Source organism: Mytilus edulis, chromosome 8 (genome assembly GCF_963676685.1).
Source record: "Mytilus edulis chromosome 8, xbMytEdul2.2, whole genome shotgun sequence".
Taxonomy (NCBI): domain Eukaryota; kingdom Metazoa; phylum Mollusca; class Bivalvia; order Mytilida; family Mytilidae; genus Mytilus; species Mytilus edulis.
Window position 1 is genome coordinate 35,542,628 of NC_092351.1, and position 15,143 is coordinate 35,557,770.

Sequence of the window (15,143 nt, forward strand, 5' to 3'; positions counted from 1 at the left end):
TTTCATTGAAATGTTTTATGTTTATTGTTCATGATGTTTATTGAAAAATCAAAAGAAGTACCAGGAGGACAATACTACACACACTTCAAATCATGAAAAAAATCTGTCCATTGGATGTATGACTTTAAATTTTTATCAAGAAATCCAAATTCAACCCCATCTCTGACCTACAAAAATGACTAAGTCCAAACCTCCAGATCATCTCCAACCTTCAAAAATGACAAATCCAAACCTTCAAACCATCTCCGACCTACAAAAATGACAAAATCCAAACCTCCAGATCATCTCCAACCTTCAAAAATGACAAAGTCCAAACCTTCAAACCATCTCCGACCTACAAAAATGACAAAGTCCAAACTTCCAAACCATCTCCGACCTACAAAAATGACAAAGTCCAAACTTCCAAACCATCTCCGCCCTACAAAAATGACAAAGTCCCAAACTCCGAACAATCTCCAACCTATAAAAATTACTAAGTCCAAAATTCCGAATAATCTCTAAGAACTCCGACCTATAAAAATGACAAAGTCCAAAACTCCGGATAATCTCCGACGTATAAAAATGACAAAGTCCAAAACTCCGAATAATCTCTAAGAATTCCGACGTATAAAAATGACAAAGTCCAAAACTCCGGACAATCTCCGACATATAAAAATGACAAAGTACAAAATTCCAAACTATCTCCGACCTATAAAAATGGCAAAGTCAAAAGCTCCGAGCTTTTTCCGAACCATAAATTGACAAAGTACAAATTTCCGAACATTTTCCAAGCTAAAAAATAACTAAGTACAATTCTCCGAATTATGTAGGTCGGAACTCCAAGCTCAAAGCTCGGAATTCCGACCTTAGCTTGGAATCTCCTGCTAGAGGAATTATTCAAAGAGCGATTAAAGTTCAAATAAATGTTTTGCACTGACACTGGCCGAGATGTGACGAATTCTGGTGTGATCGAATTGTGTCCTTGTAGTCCATTGAGGTATCTTATATAGTCCAATGGTCCATACACCTGCCTATAGCTGTAGGCCGGTTGTATAATCGTCCGGTTATCGAGTACTATTTACATGAGGTTAATTGTCAAATAATGTAATTAACCTTTAACGGATAAATGTTATTTTAAAGTAAACATGGTCATTTATGGGCTTCGGGGTATATATGTCCATAGTATGCGAACAGATTGTTATTAGTGTCCAAAGGCTTTCTGCTATTTAATGTATTCACAGGTTGTTATTAGTGTCCAAAGGCTTTCTGCTATTTAATGTATTCACAGATGGTTATTAGTGTCCAAAGCATACATGATTGTCATTGAATTGTTTATTTCCTTTTTAATAAATTTCCTAATTAATACTCCTTGATAATTAATTAATGTTACCAATTGTGTAACATAATGAACCTTTCAGAACACCCCCTGATTCTGAACCAACCCTTTATTTATAAGAGTTGATTATACATGTATCAAGATTGTTATAGAGTTCGGTTGATCAATTCAATGAATGGTTTCATCTTGTATTCAAGGTTCATGATGGCCATTATGCATTATATACATGTGTATATGGTATCAATCTAATTCAATCACTATCACCTTACGAGTCCATCAATCTAATCAATATATTTTGTTCTTGTTTTTAAAGGGCATGATCATAACTATTTGTTTAAGAGTTGATTGTTATTATAGTATTAATGAATGGGTGTTTTATATAATTTCCCTGTTATATGTCCAAGGTCTGTAATAATGGTCGAGGAAGTCTGTAATGGCCCGAGGCAACGCCGAGGGCCATTACAGACATCCGAGGCCATTATTACTGACCGAGGACATATAACAGGGCCATTATAAAAACAACCGTTTCTTAATACATTTATTAACCAACTGAACAAAAGTATATGTGTTGCTACCAACTTGATGTACTCTCTTAATTACTCTATTAATGACAGTTTAGTTTGAAATAAATAATTTGTACTTCACCATGATAAAGCTTTAAATATACCAAATATCCAAATAAAGTTGAAAGAAGTTATGTGTTGAAAAACAGGATGAACAGTGATCCCTTTATATGGTTCTTTATAACTCTTTAATGTTTGTTGCTGGTTACTAAATTAAACAAACAAAAAAGGTATTATACTCTTTAAAACTTAATTTTATTAACTTTATTAAAAACCCTAACTGGGCTTAATACAGACAAACTGGGCATTAATACAGGGCCATTACAGAACAACAGGGCCATTACAGAAAAAACAGGACCATTACAGAAAAACAGGGCCATTACAGAAAAAACAGGGCCATTACAAAAAATATGTAATTTTTAATAAATAGTCATTTTTGGCAATAATGTACTTAGTTGGTTAATAAAAGATTGTTTAAGAGATGATCACTTTATTCAACTGTCCTTTCTGGTTTTCAAGGGTTTATATGATCCTATCATTCTTAAGGTAGCAATACACAGTTAGAAGTTAAGTTTCGCATTATGGCCCCTGTGAATTTTTTAAATATGAAAGTTTTTGTACAATAAAATTGATTTTTAGATACTTGAAGAATAATATAGCCTTCTTAGTGGGTTTATATGAACATTTAGATTGTTTTTAACATGTTTTATAGGCCATTTATATGATTGACAGTCCCTATTTTCCTATCCGTACCGTCCATAGGTACATAAATTATTGTAGTGTTTATCAACAAAGATTTTGCGCTCGATCTTTTCAATTCAATTTTATGGAAAAACAAGCAGAAAAGCATATGATTTTTTTTTGACCACTTGAAAGATATAAACCTATGGATTCAGGAAAGGTATCACTGTAATTGATTGAAATTTTCCTTTAATAGACCAAATTTTGGAGACTTTTGTGACATGTTCACCCCCCTTTTTTGCTATATTTTGTATCTAAGAAATGCAGATTGTTGCCATGGTTACACCCAAAAGGGATTATATTTCACCCTTATGACCATTAGAAATCAAATCTATGGAAGATTCTCTTTCTATAAGTATATACATGCATAACACACATATAAAGCCTTCTTTGTTAGACAGGAGGGGAAAGAGGGTGTTTAAAAATTATGAGTGTCAATTTAAAGTTTTTTTCCTAACTGTGTATTGCTACCTTATGGCATTTGACAAAGCAAAGAATTGCTTTTTTTTAGACAAATCATACCACAAATCTATTGATATTTAGGTTATAGATACAATTCTGAGGGAGAAACAACCTTTAGTAAGACAATATATGTTAGTTTTGTTGTTTATTGTCCTTAGCAACCAATATAGACATTTTGACACAAAGACTTGGTTCCGTCATAAATTGATACTTTATTGGCTACCCCATGGAAAAGAAGATTGCGCGTTATGTAGAAACCTTAAAAGGGAATGCTTTATATTTTTTCATGTGACTAAATCAAATTTATTATTTTAGCAAGTATAAAGTCACAATTTAGCATGAATTAAGCCTAAATTTTTCCCGCTGTTATAAATAAATTCAGTATTTACTCAATTTTAACCAAGGATTTGGTATGGTAATACACAACAAAATTGACATTATAGAGCTTTAAAATAGCTTTAACTTGTAAAATTTGTCTACTGTTAAGGTTAATTTAAGTTTTTAAACAAGAAAAGACAGGCTTAGAAGGTATAGTTTTAGAAATTTGACTAAAAAAGGAGAAAATGCACTCTGACATGGCATGTTTCATAAAATCACTTTTTTGTTGCACTTCAGTGTCAACTGCTAACCTTCATAAAATATTTATTTCTGAACTGATTTTCAAAACTAGCAGGCCAATTTGCTCGTTTTAGCTAGTAGAAAACAGAAATCCATTTAAAGTGGAATTGGGAAAAAAAATGTTAATCCTTAAGGTAGCAATACACAGTTAGAAGTTTAGTTTCGCATTATGGCCCCTGTGAATTTTTTAAATACAATGTATGAAAGTTTTTGTACAATAAAATTGATTTATAGATACTTGAAGAATAATATAGGCTTATTAGTGGGTTTATATGAATATTTAGATTGTTTTTAGCATGTTTTATAGGCCATTCATATGATTGACAGTCCGTATTTTCCTATCCATACCGTTCATAGGTCCATACATTATTGTAGTGTTTATCAACAAAGATTTTGCGCTCGATCTTTTCAATTCAATTTTACTTGAAAGATATAAACCTATGGATTCAGGAAAGGTATCACTGTAATTGATTGAAATTTTCCTTTAGACCAAATTTTGGAGACTTTTGTTACATGTTCACCCCCTTTTTTGCTATATTTTGTATCTAAGAAATGCAGATTGTTGCCATGGTTACACCCAAACGGGATTATATTTCACCCTTATGACCATTAGAAATCAAATCTATGGAAGATTCTCTTTCTATAAGTATATGTACATGCATAACAAACATATAAAGCCTTCTTTGTTAGACAGGAGGGGAAAGAGGGTGTTTAAAAATTATGAGTGTCACTTTAAAGTTTTTTTCCTAACTGTGTTTATTGCTGGCTAAAATTAATCACAAAAAATGCTGTCTTTTTCTTCCTATAATAAATACCAACATAAAGATCAGTTTCAATCAAAGGTTATGCAAGGAAAAACAAATCTTGAAGTTGTAGAAAATGTAGATAATATGGAAATAGGAATACTTTTTTATTTAAGAATTTTAAGTGAGTTTAGCAAGTTTGATATTTGACAATTAATCTTGTTCTATCCCATATATCATTACAATTGAGGGATTGGCTTGCAATTTTCATTGAGTTGATTAAGGTGATATTTGTTACTTTTCACGATCAGTCATATTTATAGCATGTATAGTAACAGTACAGAATTTTCTATTTTAATTGAGTTGATATTTAATTATTAATCGTGACCAAAATTATCTTTTGTGAAGAGCAAGTCTGTGCAGTTTTCGTTTACTGGATATTCGGTTGTATCTGTCATCTGATAATCTCTAATGTAACAATAGAGGACTTCATATTTTTACATAAATAAGGCCATTAGTTTTCTCGTTTTATTAGGATGAACATGTATGAATTAAAGATCGATGACTGTATTAAAATCAATAACGGACAGCATGTCCGATATCCAGGTACTTGTGAACTGGTACTTGTGAACTTGTGATTGTGTAGTAATCAAGGTAAATCCGTTCAGCCATATACAGCTCGATCGACATCATTCATTAAATAAATTAGAAACTGCATGCCATGACGGTTGCTACAAAATAGTGTGATATTTTTACATATTACTCTTGGAATTCCCTTTCTTAAATGGGGGATCTTGGGTAGTTTAAAATGATATGCATGCTGTACATTTGTACAAATCCAATGGAATAAGGTAATTTAAATGACTTATTATTCAGCTCATTTTTAGATTTTTATAACACAGAGATTGCTGTGTTATAGAAATCTCAGGCTCATTGAACTCTATGAGTGACCTATAAACATGCTGTTTAATTGTTGAAAATTTTAAATGATCACAGAAATGGTAAAATATCAATAGACATGATGGACAATAAATACTGTTAATGTGAAATAATTGATTTTTAATTATAAAGATACATGCATGTTGTACAAAATGTAGGTAAAATAATTTATACTAAATAGTATTGAGTATTTTTTGAGAAACATGTATAACAATATTGTAAAAGTAGTTATGTTGAAAAATTTGGTGATAACTGAGGCTGGGGCATAAAGGAGGAGTATCTGCACGGAAGAACGTGCAATAAAATTGCCATTTCACAACTAAGGAACAGTTAATAAAATTGAGAATGGAAATGAGGAATGTGTGAAAGAGACAACAACCCCACCATTGAACCGACAACAGCAGGTCACCAATAGGTCTTCAATGTAGCGAGGAAATTTCCAAGGAGTCCTTCAGCTGGCCCCTAAACAAATATATATACTAGTTCAGTGATATTGAACGCCATACTAAACTCGAAATTATACACAAGAAACTAAAATTAAAAATAATGCAAGACTAACAAAAGCCAGATGCTCCTGACTTTGGATAGGCGCAAAAAAAATTCTTGCACATTGATATTTTTACCGATTTCATGAAACATAGTGTCAATAATGAACCTTTTAGAACACCCCCTGATTCTAAACCAACCCTTTATTTATAAGAGTTGATTATATCAAGATTTTTATAGAGTTCGGTTGATCAATTCAATGAATGGTTTCATCTTGTATTCAAGGTTCATTATGGCCATTATGCACATACATGTGTATATGGTATCAATCTAATTCAATCACTATCACCTTAAGCTTACAAGAGGCCATCAATCTAATCAATTATATATGTTCCAGACCATATGAGTATTTGGACCGTATACGTATACTCGTACGGTCCGACCATACGCTATATATGAGTATACGCTTACGGTCCAGCTGATCATACGTTTTGGGATCATATGGGTTAAATTTAAACAAATATTTATCAAAATCTTTATTTTTAGTTATACAAATTGTTATTATTACAAAATAGATGGCCCATAATAAAGTTAAATATTTGCTTAATTGTATATCCGTGAATTCTATTTTGTTACTCTGGCCGAAGGTGACACTTGCTTCTAATAAGAACGTCGTATTTTTTACATTTACATGTTTTGTTAATGCATGTTCCTTTGCGTATGCATTTCTTTTGTAAAGTTCATAAATATTCTAAAACAATTGTCCTCCCACATTATGTTTACTTCCGATAACTTCAATTTCAATGAGCATACTGAGCTGCAATTAATGAATTACCGGCCTGCAAAATACAGGAGATTAACAGATTAAATAAGCGTGATCTTTTTAAATAGTTAAAATGTTAAGTTTTTATGTCAAATGCTGTTGAACTTTTTATATTAATTGGAGATATAAGTCATGTTGATCTGTTATATACATTTGTATCTAATAAGCTTGACCAACTTCTTAATATCAGTCAGACCGTACGCGTACGGTCCAAATACTCATACGGTCTGGAACATATATATTTTGTTCTTGTTTTTAACATGTTTAAAGGGCACGATCATAACTATTTGTTTAAGAGTTGATTATTATAAGATTGTTTAAGAGATGATCACTTTATTCAACTGTCCTTTCTGGTTTTCAAGGGTTTATATGATCCTATCATTCTTAGATCACAAAAAATACTGTCTTTTTCTTCCTTTAAGTACAACATAAAGATCAGTTTCAATCAAAGGTTATGCAAGGAAAAACAAATCTTGTAGTAAATATGGAAATAGGAATACTTTTTTTATTTAAGAATCTAAAACTACATTTGTTGCTTACATTTTAGTGAGTTTAGCAAGTTTGATATTTGATAATTAATCTTGTTCTATCCCATATATCATTACAATTGAGGGATTGCAATTTTCATTGAGTTGATTAAGGTGATATTTGTTACTTTTCACTATCAGTCATATTTATAGCATGTATAGTAACAGTACAGAATTTTTTATTTTAATTGAGTTGATATTTAATTATTAATCGTGACCAAAATTATCTTTTGTGAAGAGCAAGTCTGTGCAGTTTTCGTTTACTGGATATTTGGTTGTATCTGTCATCTGATAATCTCTAACGTAACAATAGAAGACTTCATATTTTTACATAAATATTATAAGGCCATTAGTTTTGTTTGAATTGTTTTACATTGTCATTTCAGGGCTTTTTTTAGCTGACTATGCGGTATGGGCTTTGGTCATTGTTGAAGGCCATATGGAGACCTATAGTTGTTAATTTCTCTGTCATTTTGGTCTCTTGTGGAGAGTTGTCTCATTGGCAATCATACCACATCTTCTTTTTTTATATTGTAATGTTTTATTGAATTGATTGGGTTGAAATTTCAAGTGCAAATTAAATGAAATATATAGTCCTTTAAATGGACATATGCTTGTTACACAATGTATTATCATTTTTCTGAAAATATTCTTTTAGAATATCTATATATATATATATACATGTATATATATATAGCTATGTTGATATAAGCAAACCACTTCTTTGAGTGGTTTTAGGTTTTACCATTATGTCATATCAATAATACCTGCTGTTAACAGGAATTAATACTGTAAGACAAATTCCACAACCAGCTTTTAGTATATGATGTTGGGGGTGAGCAGTGGCGGTTCAAGAACTTTTTGTAAGGGGGGCCCGCTGACTGACCTAAGGGGGGGCCCACTCCAGTCACACTTCAGTGATTCCCTATATAATCAATCAAATTTTTCCCATGAAAGGGGGGGGGGCCTGGGCCCCCCAGGGCCCCCTGGATCTGCCTATGGTGAGGAGGCGAGGTTATAGGGCAGGGTGTTCAGAAAAGAAGGTATCTATTTTGCATAATCACGTTCTCCTTAAGTTTTCAACCAAGATCTCTGATCTTTTACTTTATGGAATCTTTCTAGAAGTTTTCAATTTTTACAGACTTGGGATAAGTTTGGAATTCAGTTTTTTTCCGTCTAAATCTACAATTGATCAGATAGTACCAGTTTTAAGTGTACTGAACCTCTACTACAGTTTTCAGCCAAGATTTATGAAACTTCACATAAAGATTGTACTCATGTTAGAGTTGTGCACCTGCTATTATGCAATTGTTTGAAGAACTTGTTCCAATTTTTAGCTCACCTGACCCGAAGGGCCAAGTGAGCTTTTCTCATCACATTGCGTCTGTCGTCTGTCGTCTGTCGCCGTCCGTCGTTGTTAACTTTTACAAAAATCTTCTCCTCTGAAACTACTGGGCCAAATTAAACCAAACTTGTCCACAATCATCATTGGGGTATCTAGTTAAAAAATGTGTCCCGTGACCCGGCCAACCAACCAAGATGGCCGCCATGGCTAAAAATAGAACATAGGGGTAAAATGTAGATTTTGGCTTATATCTCTGAAACTAAAGCATTTAGAGCAAATCTGACAAGGGTTAACATTGTTTATCAGGTGATCTATCTGCTCTGAAATTTTCAGATGAATGGGAGAACTTGTTGTTGGGCTGCTGCCCCTAAATTGGTAATTTTTAAGGAAATTTCTCCGTTTTTGGTTATTATCTTGAATATTATTATAGATAGAGGTAAACTGTGAACAGCAATAATGTTCAGCAAAGTTAGATCTACAAATAAGTCAACTTGATCAAAATGGTCAATTGACCCCTTAAGGAGTTATATCCCTTTATAGTCAATTTTACCAATTTTTCTTAAATTTTTGTAATCTTTTACAAAAATCTTCTCCTCTGAAACTACTAAGACAAAATGTACCAAACTTGTCCACAATCATCATAAGAGTATCTAGTTTAAAAAATGTGTCGGATGACCCTGCCCGCGAACCAAGATGGCAGACATGGCTTAAAATAGTACATTTTACTTAGGGTAAAATGCAGTTTTTGGATTATATCTCATAAACTGAAGCATTTAGAGCAAATCTGACTGGTGGCAAAAATGTTCATTAGATTTAGATATCTCTGCCCTGAAATTTTCAGACAAATATGACAACCAGTTGTTGGGTTGCTGCCCCTGAGTTAGTAATTTTATTGAAATTTTGCAGTTTTTTGCTATTATCTTAGATATTATTATAGTACATGTATCTAATGATATCTTATACTATAAATTATGATTTTAACCTTAATTTACATGATTTCCAAAGCATCAGTAAATACAGGTGAGCGACACAGGCTCTTTAGAGCCTCTAGTTTCACACTCATTGCACTTGCGAACTTTTTAAAAAAAATTCAAAAGATGAGACCTTTTTTCTTCAACTCAGATCTTTAGGTTTTCCATTATGTAGATGTTTAAAGATTTTTCGTCACCTTAACTTTTCCCATTTTACATTTTCATTATTATGTTGAAATGATTTGTTGTTGAAGAAAAGTTTTGGCCATTTCAGTCTTCTAGTGTATTGTATGTCATAATATGCAGCAATGATAGCAAATAGCTATTTTACTTTGCATATTTCTGTTTACAGATCATAGAGTTTGTAATATCATTATGTATTTTTTATTTTATTTCTGTAGACCATATTTTTATGTATTGGAATATAATATGCATATAATACGTACAGAATATATATACATAACTGTATTTGTTGACAGATGATGGAGTTTTGAATTATACAATAAAATTTGTACATGTGTCCGGTAACATAAAATGGCAGACTTTTTGAGTGTGGGTGAAGCCACTGCATCTTTACACAGTGGTCGAATTTCTCTTGGAGATTTAAAGGTGAGTGAAATGATATTGCTATTTCATCTTATCGTCCTTCCCTACGCCTATATCACCCTGCTCAGTCGCTTAGTAATTCTTGTATCACAGCTTTGAGACGATAGCAGCTATTATCAACGACGTCACAATCTGAGAGGAGAAATTATAAACGACATCACAATGTGAGAGGAGACGTTATCAAGCTTGCTTTTGTCAAGCATAAAATTGTTTTAGGGCGGGGAAAACAACCAGTTATAGGACAATAAACAGATAATCAGGTTTTCTACACATTGTTTACATTTATAGAGACTCTGCTTAAAATCTTATCTTGATTGTCAATACCAGTTACAAGTGCTAAAAGTTCATTGACTTTGTTTTTATACAATACACTGTGGTTAATATAACATGGAAGTTTTATATCATGTTGTCTTACGATAAACATCATGAACAAGTAGTAGTTAGTAAATACAGAATTATTACACATTGGCCTCCTACAATGATAACATTACAGTAGGTCACATATAAAAAAAAAAGATATTACTCTTTGGTGTGAGCCAAGGCTATGTGTCGAAGACCGTATTTTAACCTATTATGGTTTACTTTTACAAATTGAGAGTTTTGTGACTTAAATGAAGAGTTGTCTCATTGGCACTCATACCACGTACATCTTCCTATATCTATATAATTGCAAAAGTTATTTGATTTGAAAGAATTATTTTTCTATACATCATCTTTGGCAATTTCTATTCTTGGACAAGTTTAGAAACACTTCCTGAACTATGATATTGTTTCTTGTAAAAATTCCAGTTTAAAAAATGTTTGCAGTTAATAGTATTGAAGTACAGATACTAGATTTTTCTACAACACAAGATTTTCCAGGATATGGTATGTATGGAGACAGCTACCAAGTTTGAATCAATTACAATGTAATTCACTAACACCCCCTTTATTTCAAATCATTACCAAGTATGTTATATATATTCATTGTTTGAAATAATTTCATTTACAGAAATATTTAGAGAAGGCAAGCTATGTATCATCAAAAGTAGAATTTTGCAAAAATGCCTATAGTAATGATGCTGTTCTTTATCTCCTCAAGACAGGAAAGAGGGTAAATATATTACAATTATTTATATACATTGTAGGTAATGCAATAAAAAAGGACAATTTCTACACAGTATAAAAATAATTGATTTTTTTTTTATTCATGTGATAAACAGACATGTTCAATTTTTTATACGCCCGTCAAAATTTTGACGGGACATATTATGTATACAAATGTCCAGCGTCCACATGCCGCACTGTAACTTGAGAATCGCTTATCCAAAGGAGTAAGTTCGGTAAGGGTCATATTTGGCCCCAATTATAAAGTTCAATACTACAAGATAAAAAATGTTTTTACTTGACCTAAATACATGTGAGAAAGTGTTATAGAACAATTTCTGTCATAGTTTTATTCTAAAGCCTTGAATTTTACATCCGAGTTAGGTCAAAATAAGGGATTTTGGTGAAATATGACAAAATCGGCAGGATTTCAGCCAAGTTTATGATTAGGAAACCTAAAGCGCAGCCGTCGACAACCTTAATATTCAAGCTAGACATGTAAAATGTCTTTACAAACATTCTTGTCAAAGATCTTTTTTGTCGACGTATGCGCTCTATGTTTCCTGTCCAAATATTCAATGGAAATTTACCCATTTTCCTTGTTTTTTCGTGGAAAATCAAAATGAGTACTATTTGTGACGTCATGAATAATACACAGGAACGTAATTTTGCAACAAAAAGACTTATTTTCTATGTTGTCACAAAATTAGCTATTATTCATTGTGATATTGGTCAATAAATCCAAATTTGAAATTTAGCCTAAAAAAGGGGGCCAATTTAGGCCCTTATCGAACCTACTCCTTTCATGAAACTTGCAATATAGGTTTCTTATGATAGTCAAAAGATTTGTATAATTTTGGGTGAAAATAGGATTTAAACTTTTTGAGTTACAGGACTTTATAACAGGGGGGTGTATTTTTCACAAGTCGCACTGTATCTCAAAAACGATTTCTGATTATTGCTTTAAACTTCACACACTTCTTAATTATATTAATCCAAAGATTATACTTTTTGGTGATGATTCAAAATTTTATTTTAGAGTTATTGCGTTTTTTATTAAAAAGGGGGGTGGGTTTTCACATGTCGCGCCATATCTCATAAATTATTTAAGATTAATGCCTAAAACTTTACACACTTCTTAGTTATATTAGTCTAAATATCTGTATACTTTTTAGGGATGATTCAAAATTTTATTTTTGGAGTTATTGAGTTTTTTTGTTAAAAAGAGGTTTTTTTTCACATGTTGCATCGTATCTTAAAAACCATTAATGACTATTGCTTAAAACTTTACACACTTCTTAGTTATTTTAATCTTAAGATCTGTATACTTTTTGGTGAAGATTCAAAATTTTATTTTAGAGTTATTGATTATCATGTAGCGCCGTATCTCAGAAACTATTTATGATTATTGCATAAAACTTCTCACACAAGAAGAAAGGCGTATCATGCGCTCATGGCGCAGCTGTTTATTATAATTATTTATCACATATTTGTTACAAAAAACGTTGGGTTTTGCATATGCAATAGCCGCAAAATTGTCCTTCTCATATTGCTGCCCAGTGCAAAAAAGTGGTTATTGTGTCCCGATTAAATGATTTGACGTCACTGAGTCCTTAACGACAATGGCAAATAATGATGGTGTTTCACTGTTTGTATTGAAAACTAAGATAATTCTGTTACAATGGCCATGAGTAATAATGTCTGTAATGGCCTGACCATTAAGTTTAACCGACGATTGGACTCAAGCAAGAAAGACTATCAGGTGCTGATACTTTATTCCTAAACCAATCTAACAAATGGTAAAAAGCTGAAAAACGAATAAAATACAATTTTACAATGTAACAGGCTATTATTTGAACTTGGAATTATTTTTAATTATGGAATTTGCTTGATTTCTTGTTATTGAATTTTTTAATAAATTCCATGTTTATTCTGTACTGAAATCTTCTGTGCTGCGCACAACACTTTCTATAACAAAGAAAATAGTATATTTTCAATAGAATGTACTGTGCCGCGCACAACACAATCTAACCAAAATACATTGTATGGAAAGTGTTATCAACCGCTCAAAAGATTATAATGCCAAATACACATGAAATTTATTATAAATTTTAAACAGAAGAAATGAAGCAAATTCCATAATTAAAAATAATTCCAAGTTTAAATAATAGCCTGTTATGTGTTGAATTAATGTTTCTAGTGTAGGAAATGTCCAAAATAATTGATTGCACAGTCCGTTAAATCCGAGAAAATATTGTACTTTCAAGAACGGTTACATTTCCAGTATTTCACGGAGAAAAGGTTCAATTATACGAAAGGCAATTTGAAGGCTTTAAATACAATGTTATATAATTAACTCACTCTGTGGTTAGCCACGAAATGTTCCTCGTGATCGTAATGACCTTGCAGTTTCCCTGTAACGGATACGTGTGAGAGAGGGAAAGGTAGCAATGATATGATGTTTTAACGTTCTTATAAGGTAAAAGATATATAATCCTACAAGGCTGGAACACATAAATAGATTAAGAATATAATCAAACGAACTATATAAATTAAGGAACGGCGTAACAGAATAATGTCTAACCAACTTTTATCGATTTAGCACCAGTTATGCCAAATTCTCGCTTTTGTATATTACCATATTCAAAAATAAGGGAAAATGTTACAATAAATGTGTATGCAGTAAATGATAAAAATTAATAGAAAATGTGATATTTTTTTTTTATAATTAAACACTTTTCTCTTTTCTGCAGAACTTAAAGATGTGATAAAAAAAATATAACATGCTTTTTCCATATTTGCCTTGGTATCATCCCTCAACCCATATTGACCCTCAGCTAAAGCCTCAAGCAGATATGGGAGTCTCGTAATGCAGGGGAAGATCCAACCATTTTAAAAAGGGGGGTTCCCAACCCAGGAAAGGGGGGGGGGGGTGTTCCAACCACATGTCCCCATTCAAATGCATTGATCATTCAAAAAAAGAGGGGGTAGCTTATAATTATTTTTCTGTCATTTTCCTGTTTAAATGTGCACAACATTGTCTTAAAGAAAGTTAATATGCTAATACTGATTGAAATAATAATTAATAAAAGTACATGTATTTTTAAAATTACAGGGTATGATGTTTTGCTATTTATACTGTAAATTTATATATTTTCCTAGATATAATGTTCATTGATTGGTTTTTGTAGATATTTGATTTCATAATTTTGCAAAAGTCTGCATATAAGCATGTAGAAATAAGTCCTTTATTGAACTTTAAATTCATGGATTACCTTTAGTCATGAAAGAAGGGGGCAATAGGGGGTCAGTTAATATGTTAACAACACCTCGATTTTGGCAAAAACAGTTAACAACAAAGGCAAAAATGCTGATAACAGTTAACACAGTGTGTTGAAAACAGTTACCCCCCTCCCTCATGAAAATGACAAAAACTCTTATTCCACAAATATTCATTCAGTCGCAGTCTTTGTTCTATTTCACTTTTAACTCTAAATCTTAAATATTTAAAATCAGATTCAAAGTTCATTGAATAAGACTAATATTTGACATTTTTTATTTAGAAATTTGGGAATCTCACAGACTTACATCTACAAGGATGCAATCAGATTACAAATGCTGGTATTAAATGGCTGACAAAGTTATTGGCAGAGGCAAAAAATTGCAAATCGGTATGTTGGTTTATAAAATATATGTACACTCTCATCTCAGTAATTGGTATTTAGTTAAAAAAAAAACTGGTTTAGTTAGACAAATTGATGCCATAGATGCAAACAGTTACGATTTTTCCACATTTGTTATGAATTTGTAACCAAAATTACACTGTTATAATAAACAGTCTATTGGGTTGTTGTCTGTTTGACACATTCCCCATTTCCATGCTCAATTTTATTTGTTATAGATTTTGTTCACTACCTG

The 15,143-nt window shown here is 31.9% G+C and overlaps 1 protein-coding gene across 1 annotated transcript in view; it reads left to right on the forward strand.

Moving 5' to 3' along the window:
* The first annotated feature begins 5,104 nt into the window (after nt 1–5,104).
* LOC139486753 (uncharacterized) overlaps nt 5,105–15,143 on the forward strand; it is a 128,021-nt gene continuing 117,982 nt past the window's right edge. The window contains exons 1-4 of the mRNA XM_071271690.1: nt 5,105–5,293; nt 10,013–10,142; nt 11,131–11,232; nt 14,789–14,896. Coding sequence (XP_071127791.1) covers nt 10,068–10,142; nt 11,131–11,232; nt 14,789–14,896 — 285 coding nt within the window. The 5' untranslated portion in view covers nt 5,105–5,293; nt 10,013–10,067. The remainder of the gene's footprint in view (nt 5,294–10,012; nt 10,143–11,130; nt 11,233–14,788; nt 14,897–15,143) is intronic.